The sequence below is a fragment of the Columba livia genome, chromosome Z (assembly GCF_036013475.1).
Source record: "Columba livia isolate bColLiv1 breed racing homer chromosome Z, bColLiv1.pat.W.v2, whole genome shotgun sequence".
Classification (NCBI taxonomy): domain Eukaryota; kingdom Metazoa; phylum Chordata; class Aves; order Columbiformes; family Columbidae; genus Columba; species Columba livia.
In genome coordinates this window covers 27123940-27136572 of record NC_088642.1, presented here as the reverse complement: position 1 = coordinate 27136572, position 12633 = coordinate 27123940, and the positions used below count along the sequence as shown (strand labels likewise).

The 12633-nt window shown below is 41.7% G+C and overlaps 2 protein-coding genes across 5 annotated transcripts in view; one reads left to right on the top strand and one right to left on the bottom strand.

Moving 5' to 3' along the window:
• Positions 1-1872, bottom strand: part of DDX4 (DEAD-box helicase 4) — a 32760-nt gene extending 30888 nt beyond the window's left edge. Inside the window, exon 1 of one of the 2 annotated variants that reach the window (XM_065045223.1) lies at positions 1383-1872. The gene's annotated coding sequence lies outside the window, so the exon portion shown is untranslated. The remainder of the gene's footprint in view (positions 1-1382) is intronic. The other variant, XM_021285454.2, reaches the window with a different exon arrangement.
• An 80-nt stretch (positions 1873-1952) lies between these two features.
• SLC38A9 (solute carrier family 38 member 9) overlaps positions 1953-12633 on the top strand; it is a 43828-nt gene continuing 33147 nt past the window's right edge. For 2 of the 3 annotated variants that reach the window (XM_065045226.1, XM_065045225.1), the window contains exons 1-2: positions 1953-2133; positions 6271-6417. In XM_065045226.1, coding sequence (XP_064901298.1) covers positions 6314-6417 — 104 coding nt within the window. In that variant the 5' untranslated portion in view covers positions 1953-2133; positions 6271-6313. The remainder of the gene's footprint in view (positions 2134-6270; positions 6418-12633) is intronic. The other variant, XM_065045227.1, reaches the window with a different exon arrangement.

Below are 12633 nucleotides of genomic sequence, written 5' to 3'. Positions count from 1 at the left end.
AATGTAAGAACAACATCTCTGTCTCATAGTGAGCTTAAAACTCTGCCACTAAATGATAGATATGATATTGTGCTCACTGCAGGTAGCAAAGGTAGCTGCTTCAGGTCATTACCTTTCAGTAATAACTGAATAACTCTCAGTACTTTTTTGCCAAGTCCATTACACATCATTTTACTTTTTGCCTAAAGAAGAAAACAACGTGGGCTCCTTCCTCAGCCAAAAAGGCTTCTGTTTTCATTGTACTGAAGATTCAACATGGTGTGAGCTAGAAATTTTTTACAGATCTGGATTTAATACCTTCTTTGTCTTCAGATGTACCAAGAGGTCTTAAATGAATTTAGACCCAAATTTTTCTAGACACTGCCCAGGCATTTAGGAAGAGACACTATTTGCCCAGAAGGTAACGTGTCATCAGAACAGAAAGCCACAACACAAATACTGCAGGACAGTGACTGAATACTCTTTTGCAAAGTCAGGTGTTGGCAGCAGTTTTCACAAGGGAGCAAGAGGAATCTCTACGCTTCTGTCTAGCTCAGTTGCAGTACTTAGAATAAAACATTTTTCCTAAGCATAACTGAAGGACTGTAGTTGGTGATCAAGAATGCAATGGAATACAGGTCATCTATCTGCCAGAGTTGTAGCTGTCTAAGAATTTCATAGCACAGGACACAGAAGGCAGGCTTGCAGGAGTAAGACTCGCAGCCAGCAATGCTCAAAAAATAAGGGTTTCACACATCTCCACTTTTGCAGGATTTAGTTCAATTCACAGCACCAGCATGTGTTGTTGGCATTGCATTTCAAATTCATGTGGCAGCAGGTGGACAGACTTACTGACTCATAGATCAAAATCTTAAGATCTTCCAAGAGCCACAGTGTACACTTGGATCCTAAGAGTGGCTCAGAGGCAAGAGATGATCACAAATTTGCTCAGCCACACAGAAGCAAGAGTTTTGGTCTGAGTTTGCATGCCACTGCATTTCAGGATGACAGGCAGTGTCAGTCTGTGCTGCCTCATTTCCTCCCAGTCTGAAATTCAATTACGCAGCAGTTTTCTTCTGCTGCTGCTTGCCACACGACCTGTTTGGGGCTGCACTTGAACAGACAGTACAGACTGGGATTTGTGTCTATCTTGTTCTGTAATGTTGCTTTCACATTGGGAAGCTATCTCTGCTGTCTTCCTTGCATGCAATTCAGCAGTTTTCCCAAGCATGAGCTATAAATATCCCAAGAATTTGACATTAACCAGGGTTTCAACTATGAAAAGGCCATGTTCCCATGTTGATTTAACTAGGACTAGAAAAACCACAAAGCCTAGGATTAAACATACTGAATTTCTATAATGTACTGGCTGGATGATTGTCCCTCTTGTCTAGTCTGCTTACCTGTTCTCTGATCAGCACGTGTTGCATACCTTGCTGAGCACGTCAGGATACAGAGCACAAAAGGTGCTTTGCCACTTATGCTAGGAGCAGCACCGTATGTTTTGGCCAAGATTACATCTACACTTTGTCACCACACTGATTCTGCAAAGACATAGAAGCAAATGGGTTGGGTTTCTTTAATTGGCATCTCATCAACCATCCCGAGCAAATGCAAATGTTTTCTTCATGCTATTTGGTAAATTCTTGTCCATGTCATAACCTGGTCAGACAGAGCACATTTTGTTGTGGCACGCGTACTGCCTGGAACAATGGCCCGCTTGCCTGCCAAACTACAGACTTCGTTTACAAAGAGAGGGAAGGCGCAGACGATGGCACGACCTGCCCTAACCCGAACCACCGGGCTCCGCACAGCAACCACATTTCGGGTTGGCTTTACCGCGGTCGGTGACCCCTCCGAGGCCTCCGCCAGCGATGAGCGCAGCGCCGCGCCGCGCCGCGCAGGGGGGCGGCGGGAAACTGAACGAGAGCCCCGCCCCTTCCCGCCCGCCCCGCACACGGCGCCCTGGGAAGCGGAGTCCTGCGCGGTGCAGCGCCCGCTGGCCGCCGCAGCGCCGCCGCCCTCGGGAACTACGCGGCCCGCCCCGCCCGCCGCCGGGAGCCTCTTGCTGCCGCCCCGGCTCGGGGTGCTTCCTGTTGCTGCCGCGGGAGCGCTGGGCTGCTGGAGCAGAGCGAGGCGGCGCCGCCACCGCAGGTAGAGAAGTCGCATCTGGTTGTGTGGCGCCAGCCGGCGGTGCCCTCGGCCCCGGCGGGGCGCGGGGCGGGAGGGGCCGCTCAGCGGGGTCGCGCCGCGGGACTGTCGGGTGTCGGGGCGGCTTCGCGAACACGCTGCGGCGGATGTCGCCACCGCCCCCTCTCCGGCCGAACACCGCCGGCAGACCGGCTGGCGCAGCCCCTGAGGGGTTGGCTGGCCGGCCCAGCCGCGGCGCTGCCTCCCCCCGGGGCGGGCTCGGCTCCCCCCGGCCTGTCTGCGGGGAGGGGCGCTGGGGCGGGGAGGCAGAAACTGACCGGCGGCACCTGGTGTGCTTCACGTGGAACGTGTTATGTGGGGAAACGGACAAACATCGGAGCATGAACCTGATTTACAGAGACGGCATGAAAGCTTTCCGCGCGATTCAGAAATCACGGAAGGGGTTACATCGGTTCTTAACAGGCCTGTGGACGCATTAACCTAAATATATATATATATAAAGTATTAAGGTATTTAAATTAATCTCTAAGGTGGTAACTTCATGGTTTTTTTAAGTATGTCTTTACAGTCTCCACAAAAAAAATCTGTGTACAAATAGTAGATGCTCTAGCTGTTAGAAGGCAAATCCAATTAACATTCCATTTCTTCTTAATTTTAGTTAGATTTATCATCTGGCAACAACCATGTACCCAGTGGTTCAGTCTGAGATACACAGAAGCTCAACATTGTTTCACCTTGTACAGGGTGTTTCAAAAAGATTGACCCAATTTGAAATCAAAGACTGAAGCCAACTGGATCCATCGTTTTCAAACAGCCCCCAAACAGTCCCCAAAAAGTTACTAACGTACATTGCTTGTCCTGTTCTAATAATCTTCAACCAATACAGTTGTAGGAGAGTATGGGCAAGCTAACTGGTGGCAAGCTGTCCCAGTTTTAAGGAGCTCTGAATATATGCTACTACTCTTAGGACCAGTATAGCATTCTTCAGTCCTTTGTGATGGAGGACTTGCTGCCCCAAAAGAGGAACCAAGGAACTCTTCTGTCCTGCCTTTAAGTTCTTTCAGGGTACAGCCTGCTTACTTCCCACAATTTATGCGTGCACAGCCTGCAGTTTACTTGAGATTTGTGCCTTGACCTTTATTTATCCATTTATCTGCTCAGAATTTAGGAGAAGAACAGATCACACTGCGTAGCACTTTTAAAAATAATTTTCTTTATTTGAACTAAATACTTTCCTTAGTGGATTCTTGCATCTAAACAATGAGTGTGAGGTGAGGTTTTGGGAGTAGTGACTTTAAATAAGAAACGAAACAAAATGTGGCCACCATTTAAATTATAATGGTTTAATTTGTGTAATCTAATTGACTGGGAGCTGTGCTTTTAAGAACCACTAGAAATCTCAAAACAGAAAGAAAACAAACTACTGCTGCACATAAAATAAGAACAGCTTTTGGTGGTAAAATTCCTTCCAAAATCTTTTATGACTGCAATTGTAATTAAATGGGTTGAAAAGTAACAAGCGATAGATGACTGAATTCTCTGATTGCTGATTTTAAAGCGCATGACTTCTAAATTAAGAGTTCTGGCTTTGTGATGGCTGGTTCCCTGCGTCTCGTTCCACACTGGGAGATTGTTACAGAACCACTGCCAGCGTTTGTGAACGAACTTCAGCTTTAGTAACATAGAGCATAAACAGCTCTCAGAGCTGCAGCTGCACTGGTAGCTATAATGGCATGGTAGGGGCTGTGGTAGTAGTGCCCCACTCTACCTTTCTGTCCCTGCTCTCTGTGGAAGGTTCTCTGATGAATGGCAGCCCTACAAACCGGCTAAGCAGAGTCTGTGCATATGGGATGACTGACTAAATGAACACAGTTTTGTTCCTGCTATGGGATGAACTTGCTTGGTAACCCTCTTGCATGGCCTGGGCTGTAAATCCGAATGATCTGTCACTATGGGTGTTTCATCTTAAAGTGTTAACAAACACATCTGTAGCCAAGTCATAACTACTATTGTTAGGTTCACAGTGTAAGCAAAGTGTAAAAACGTTTTGCCGTCCAGTACAAAGAAGACCAGATGACGGCATGGCCGCCAGGCTAGAACGATACTTTTTTTTGACGTGAGTTCTTTGTATTTGACTTCCCAGTCCTGATGATAAGCTTTTAAGACCCTATAAAGAATACCAAATGTCAAATCACGGGTTTTTAAAATAAACGTCTAGAACAAGGGGACCACTGATCACATAGCTGGTATAAAAAATTACTTAGATAACTAGGACACTAGGAAAGTAAGCAGTTGAGGTTATTGTAATGAAAACTGTCAGGGAATAAATTCAGGTAGCACAACTCATTCCATCCCATATATTAAAAATGTTTATTGGGAATGCAGTCCAGCCAAAAGGGGTAGAAATTAGATAAAAAGAAGGTTAATCAGCTTCATTCTTCCTCATTTTACTCTTCTGCTTACAGTTATTCTCTTAGGCTATACTGGTTCCAGCTGCAGCCTTTACTTATGTGATAGCTGCATCTGTTTATAAAGTAATCAATTTGCTGTTCATAAGCTTCACCTGTCCTCAACAATAAGCATGTAAAAAAATAAACTGTGTTCACCAATGCAGCTTTTAAGTAGGCCATAAAGAGTCAGTAAGCAACAACTTTATAAGCCCCACGTCAGTTTGTTACGCCAAACTTAGTGTATGCTATGTTTTGTAAAGATTATTTTTCTTTACAGAATACTATAAAGTGTTCTGGGTCCTTTATAGCCATAGCACAGAGAAAATCAAACTGATGAGGAATGTTGTCTGCATTTGTCAGAATTGTGAAGCACAAATACATTATTTACAACAGGTTTTAAGGAAGGGATGTGTTCAAAGTAGTATCTTAAATTAGCATTTAATGTCTGCTTAATTTGCACCATAAAGCAAGGCCTGTGGGAGGAAGGGATCTCAGTACCACAGTCTTCTGGAGATTCTGGCTAAAATAACTTCTGAGCATTTGGGATTTGAATTTATTTCAAATTTCAGTTCAGCCATTAGGAATTTGAATTTTCATCTACATTTTTATGGTTAAATCCAACGTGTGGTTTGAATTCACAGTTACAAAATGCAGAACAAGTGAGGGATCTGTTTCTGAGACCTAGGTGTATCTGTTCTGAACAAGCATGCAGGATATTAAGGTGAAAATGAGAAAAGAATGGAATAAAAGAAGATGATACCACATTACCAGTCTTCTACCTGAGACTGCAGGTGAGGTCTTAGAAGGAAAGAGGTTATAGACTCTAGAATGACAATGAAAAGCAAAAAATAGAAGTCCATGGAGGCTACTTCAGTGAGTCCAGTGTGTGGACTGTAATTCAGACTAAGTAGAATTCCATTAGCTTAAAAGTGATCTGTTCTCCTTTGTTTGGCCAGGAGTGCTCTAAACATTATTATTAATGCATTATTAAACTATTCATTGCCTTTAATTCAAAGACTGCAATAATCTGATCTTTATTCTGAGAAATAAACTGTAAAACTTCATATATGTCTTCTGCAAAGTTTGAAGTAATTTAGTGAAACAGTAGTCTCTAATAACCGTGATAAATTGTTCTCAGCTGTACCACTACAAATTGGAAATACAGCTGCTTTTAAAATGACAGTGGTCTGACAGCGGCACAGTAAGAAAATGAGTCCCATGCTTTGAAAGCAGGAAGACCTATGAATGAATATAGTTAGTGTTAATTTGCACACGGTGGACTTTATTCTTAGCTATGATATCTCAAAGGATATTCAGATTCTGAGCCTTGATTTTTACAAATCTGTTTCAATCCCACTATAAGCAACAGCACCTATCGTACTCCTTTAATTTATATTTCCTGTTGTGGTGCTGAAAGAGATTCATAGCAGGAAAATAGTACATTGACCACTTTGCTTAAATGGACAGTGTGTTGTAAAAGATACTGTCCCCACTGTACTTGCCCTGTGATGTTTGCATTATGGAATGAGAATTCTCAAGTGGCAAGTTCAAGGGATTTTCTGGTGGTTTTCATTCACCCCAAGAACTTCTGAAGCAGTGGGACTCTGGCAGTGTTCTGTTTGCGGCAGAGACACAGTTTTACTGAACTCCAGTTGTCTCACTTCCTCTTTTTTTTTTTTTTTTTGGTCAGGATAACTGAGAGAATCTAGAAGAAGGAGGCGCATTCACCAAGTATGGAAGAGGACACTAAACCTCTCTTGGTTCCTGTGGAAGGCGATGAAAGCAATTGTGGAATCATGAACATACAGTTCAATCCAGAAGATTTTAAATGCAAAAGGTATGAGGAAGACTGAACTTGTAGAATGATTATACAGCAATGAGTTGTTTAATCTTTGCTTTTAGCAGCAGAATCCTATACAGACAGAAGACTAACATTTGGAAACCGGGATATGAGTACAAATAGTTCTTACTCCATCTTTATACAATATTATTTCCAAGCACCAGGTGAACAAATGTTCATATTGTGCTCTGTTTATAAGGATAAGACTTTCCTATTGATACCACTTCAGAGGGAGTGCTCCGATAAGAACTTTGCACATGGCTTTTAAAGTGCTCTTCAAACACTGAATATCATGTGTGTGTATTGAAGCATGATGTTTTTTATTTAACACAACAAACTGAAGTGTGGAGACTTTGCAAGAAAGCTTGCCAGATGGTATAGATAAATGGCTGTCAGTGTGTGTAAATGGCTCTGTACACATTCTGCAGGTGATGTATTCACTAGTACTGAGCTGGGCAACCTTTACTGCCTTTAAGAAAAAAATGTGGCATTTTTTGAGCTTGAGCAAACCTGAAAAATTTGACAGCCCAGCCCTTTTGTCATGCCTGCAAAAATAATCACTGTCTAGCTAAGTGATTGTTCTGCATGCTTTTTTAGAGTTTTAACTGCTCGGCTCCCAGAAGGAGGTGAGAGTCGGAGAATTCCTTTGCTGTTTCAGTTCAGATTTCTGTGAGGTGCTCCTTTAACCAAAACTGAGTTCAGGGTGGAAACTGTCCTTCTGATGGTAGCTGGAGGCACCAGCTCTGCTCTTTCAGATGAAGGAATAGTCTGGTGCTACGTCTTGGACCCTTTTTATGTCTCTTTTTTTCCTCTTTGCATCATTCAGCATTGGATTTCTGTAGAGCAGTTTTCCTGAAAGAGCTGAAGATGGCACTGTTGTATCCTCCTGTTGGCGCCCGCTTCAGGAAAAAAAAAAAAAAGCTCTTGCTAGTGTTTTGCTGCTGTCTCAGACTGCAGCTTTGGAAAGCCATGAGAGCAACTTACCTGTCTGCCAGGGGCTATACAATCTCTCTTTTCTCTGTGACCGAAGGATAAGGGTCTGAATGAGCCCAGGGGCACAAACAGAATGCCGGTGTAGGAGCACACAGAATTGCGTTATCTAAAGGTCATGAAATCAGGAAATTTCAGGTGGGAAAAGGAAATGTGCAAAATTAATTCTTGCTTTACCTTTCTGGGGAGTGTCTTGAGTGCCTTGTGGCCCTCCTGGTATAAAGAGACTTCTAATTTTTATTGCTTTTGGGAGCTGCTTGTGTCAGAGGAAGTATATATTCTGTTTGAGGAGCCATGGGTTTCAGGTGATAGTGGTGATGCAGTAGCAATGAGAGAAGTTTACACCTTTGCAATATATCAAAATGCCAAGATCCACTTTTGAAAAGTGAGGTTAGGTATTGTTTCCTTATTATGTGTTTTTCTTCTGCTTTCTTAAGTTTGGAGACTCAGCTTCATAAAAGGTCATAGCATGTCGCATTTGGTTCCCTCCTTAAAAGCAGAAGTGTGTACTTGGGTTGTGTTCCCACTTATGCAACCTTCAGCCTTGCAGATCTGACTGCTTTGTCCTTATTGCTCCTGCTTGGAGCTCATTCTCCCATTTTTTACAGCCTAGTCTTTTGTCTTCCAAGTATGCAGAGGCGCAAAGATGAAGGGCGTCAGGAAGGACTGAAAATCGTAGTGGGGCAAACCAAAGTTGAACCTGTATCTCTGCATGTTAGAAGAGGCAGCCATAGTCTTCAGAAGAAGGAGTGAGGAAGAGCAGGCCATCAGGGTCTGTCAGTCCTGGTCAGAGCAGTGATTGGTTTTAAGGGCTACTTCATTAGAGCTTCACGGAGTAGGAGTTCCACAGAGAGAGGTTTATCAAACAGCACAAATGCAATAACATGTAGTTTACTCTGTCTAGTTGGCTCCTTTTTTGACTTGCTATTCAGAAACCTGATCAGACGGAGGTGGGTGGTGATTTTGCTTTGACTGAGAGATATCTCTTGAAGTGTTTTGTGTGGTTTGCTTAGGATCACTGTTTGTCTTTCTTAGTGCTGTTCTGTTCTTTTGTTTGGGTTGTTTAAAATTTGAAGGCGTTTACATAGTTATTTGTTTTTCTTAACAGCATGGAGGGTCTGGGATTTTTGAAAGGCATGCTTTCAGTGTTTATATAAGAACAATAAGCTAATTGTTTTTTAGAGTTGTAAATTATTTTGTCTAGTATTCTTTTGCTAATTTGAGGGAAATATAAAGCCACTCTTAATCCTCTTAAAGAGGATGTTATTGTTCTTCACAATGACCCGAATTACTCACACCGTATTAGATGCGTTTTTCTCATTTTGTTGGCTCCTTTAAAAAACAGAATGTCATTGGTGCAATGGCTTATTGATGATTATTGTGTGCAAGAGGAGGGAGTTCCTTTTTTTGTTCTGACTGCTCTTTAAATCTATTTATTGTCAACAGATACTGCAGTTGTGTTCAGGAATACTTTAACCTACAGAGAAACAAAAGGTGTTTTGTGTTGGTTGTTTTGCATAAGAAAAAACTTGACAATGCCCCCTGCTAAAAGGAGATCAAGCCACCGCCTTTTTTTTATTCATGTCGAAATCCCGTAGTGATCTCACACAATGTAGGATAGATCAGCAGGTGAAATTAAACACTTATAAATTAAATAGTGTCTGTAGATGGCAGTCGGAGAAGCCTTTTTCATGCAAAAGTGGTTGGTTCCGTTTTATTTTCAAATGCCTTACAAAAAAGTAGAGAATGGTCAGGACTAACCTGTGCAAAACTACCGTTTCTACATTAATTACACATTTACCTCTCCACAGCCACGTTGTCTTTTTACTCCATTGCCTGCTCTTCACTTTTCTCTGTTGTTAACATTTTTACTAATTCCTAATATTACTGTTTCATTACTGGGACGAATTAGAACGTTATTGATTAAGAATCGTTGTCAGAGGAGAATAGAATAGCTTTGCCTTTGACACAGAAGAGGGGACAGTGCTTGAAATGTGGTGTGGTAAAGCTTATGGTTCTCCATTTGCTGAAATGGGTATCCCGTGAGCAACAGAGGTGATTTAGTATTATGTAAATTCAGACAGCTTAGAAAGTTAGAATCAAGTTAGTAATGGAATTCTTTGGAAGAAGTTTTCTTAAGAGTTAAGTTAATTGACATCTGTGATGTTCCTGTCCAGATGAACAGTTTCTGAAACAGCAACCTATGAGTATACTTTACTTTTCACATTTTTCTCCTTACTTTAATTTCCATGATAGTGAATCAGTTTTACTACTTAATTTCTCCTGTGCCATATACAGCATTCCTATAATAATTTGGTGATTCAGTATAACAATAAGGCCACAGGAATTTACTAGATTTATTTCTGTGTATTAATCCTATTGCATCCCTGAAAAGTAACTGATTGGTGTGGGGTGTCAAACGAACATATGCATTAACCTAAAGGAGCTGCTTGTGGTCTTTTTGAAGGAAATAAATTTTTAAGCATCCTGTAAATAAGGTTTTTCATATTTATTTAAATATTAAAAGTTCGTCTAATGTGAAGTTATTAATACAATCATGTATGGCCAAAAGACACACTAACACAAAAAACTATTACGTTGTAGCAGCTTAATAATCAGAACACTACTTTTGGTCAGATGTCCAGGACATCTGTTGTTTAAAAATGGTTGAGCAAAGGTACTTGGAAACCAGTATTATTTAGTTTAAAACTTCTTGAGATAGATATTTACCATGCTGCTTCATTGCTCTGCAAGATGTAGTACATTGCTTCAAGTATCCGGAAAAAAAGATGTAGCACCCTTATGGATGCTAGCACTTGCAAAATTGCATGTGGTTTGCCAAATAAATTTTCCTATTGTGCTGTTGCCCTTAACCCTCCAAATCCAACACTTGAACTCTGTTTGGTACAGTATTTGGAAGCAACTTCAATCATGAGTATCTCTTATAATTTTCTTTGCTTGCTAAAATTGCTACCAAAGTTCATAATGTGAGGAAGTTTGGGCAGAAGCTGTCTTCTCTCTTTTCATGGACCAGCACTATAAATCTTAGCAACTGTCCCCTGTGTGAGTGAGAAATGACTAGCAGATGAGTAGGTGCAAGTTTTCTGGGGGTGGTTTCTGAAGGACTTGTGGAGGGTCTAGTGTATGGGAGGTGTGGATGTCCTGAGTCTTGTCCATACTCATTGTGCTGTGGAAAACAGCTGTGTTTTGATGGCGTGTTTGCCTTGGTAAAAAGAGCATTGTTTTTCAGGCTAGCTAATTGTAATTGTCTTTTTTAGTATGGATATAATAAATTCATTGGACACTATAGTCTGTCTCAATGCATGGAAATGGTCTGTGCTGTTTCGCGTTAATAGTCACACCCTCCAGTCATATAACCTCTCCCGGATCACATTGTCCCACATCCTTTTCATAATCTTTTTGCCACGTGAGAGATATAATGTGATTGCCTGTATAAATCAGAAAATTTTGTAGGAATCTGTTGCAGCTGCTGATGCTTGCATGTGCAGAGTGCCTGTCTGCTAGACTTCAGGTCCGTAAAGGGAAATTTCCAAAATACATCCCAGATTATATCAGACCTGCTTTGGGATTCAAAAATCTCAGTCTTTGAGAATTTACTTGAATCTTGTCAGGCTTCTGTCTGAGTGTGCCCTACCACCAGTCTTTGTTGTGGGGGTAGCTGGGGGCTGAGCAGCGACCTTGATCCTGCACAGGGTGCTGCCCTCTGCCCGTGGGCGTCTGGGAGGAAGGTTGCATCCCAGCCTGCCCTCAAAGCTTCCATCGGTGGCGTTTTCAAAGACATCTGTAAAACTGGTGAGTGGTCAGTCTATTTTAGCATAGTCACTTGCTCAGTAAGGCTAGAGGTGCATTGGGACCCTGAAAAGAAGACAATTAGTTGCTGCATTAGATAATTTTCATTCTCAACAGATGCGCACCACGAAGGGCATTAGCCCAAGTGCTGGCAGCATTAAACATCTGTGCTTCAACAGGCATGAGGCAGCAGCAACAGATACACAGAATTTCTGTGGGGTTGTTTTTTTGGTTTGTGGTGTGTTTGGTTTTGTTTTTTTCCCAATGACTGGTTCAGCCCAATAAAATTTAAGCTAAAACCAGTGAAGTCCTTTAGAGCTGAAAGTCCATGAGTATTTTTATATGTTACGTACCTATGGAACTCGTTAGCCCCGTGTGCCTCTGGCTTGAGTCAAAAAGCTATCGCTTGAAAATTATTCCTGTTTAATTGTAGTATCTCTTAAATGTTGGCAAGAACACCACAGAAGTCCACACACGAAAAAGAGATTTCCCCCTTGTCATGCAAAAAATAAGTCAGTTGAGGATATTTTAAAAATTGAAAGTGTGTTCGCTTTCGTTTCAGTAAGTGGGAAATGCCTTAGCGAACCTAAGCCATTTTTTCTGGGATGAAGATGCGAGAATTAAGGAAGAAGAGAGTTAATCAAGAATTAATGAAGTCCAAGATGAAGGAAAGAATGAATTTGTGGAGAAGAAAGTTATTTTTCTGTTTTCCACTTATGCCTGTTAGTTTTTCTTAATCCCACAGTTACTCTTAACTGCTGTGTCACATTAAGCAAACACGAATAAGGACCTACCTTCATCTCTTCCGAAGATATTACAACCAGCTTCAGAGCTGTATTCCTTTTTCTTCCAGATAGAAGGTGGTGCTATGGCGCAAAGGCTTAATGATTCACTGGGAAAGAGAATGGGACCTTTGTCGTGGAATTGAGAGCTGAAACAGGAGGGGTTGACCAAGTTCTTTTGTAGTCTGAGCCAGAAATGGGTATTGAAAAACTGTCGATTCAAATAGGCTTTGCTCCTATAACAGGAAGAATGACATGGATTTATTGCTGACCTAATTTCTGATCTTGGTAGCCTGAAACTTGTGATCTGTACTTCTGTGGGTTCTTGTTTCAGGGCAGTTCGTGTTTCTGCGTGATTTAAACATCTATCTGGACAAAGAAGATCAGAAAGCTGTTGAGATTGCTTTAGGAATTAAAAGCACTGAATAAAGGAAAAAAAACAAACAAACAAATAAACTGTATAAAGGTCAGCAGTATCCCCTCTCTTGTTTGACAAATTATCCGGTCAGTGCCAGGAGTGAATGTCATATTTAGGCAGTAGTATTGTATGCCTGTATGGAAATAAGTCATACTTGATTTAAAAAAAAAATCTGCAGTATCTTGATGAGGTTCCGTGTCTCTGGTAGCACCT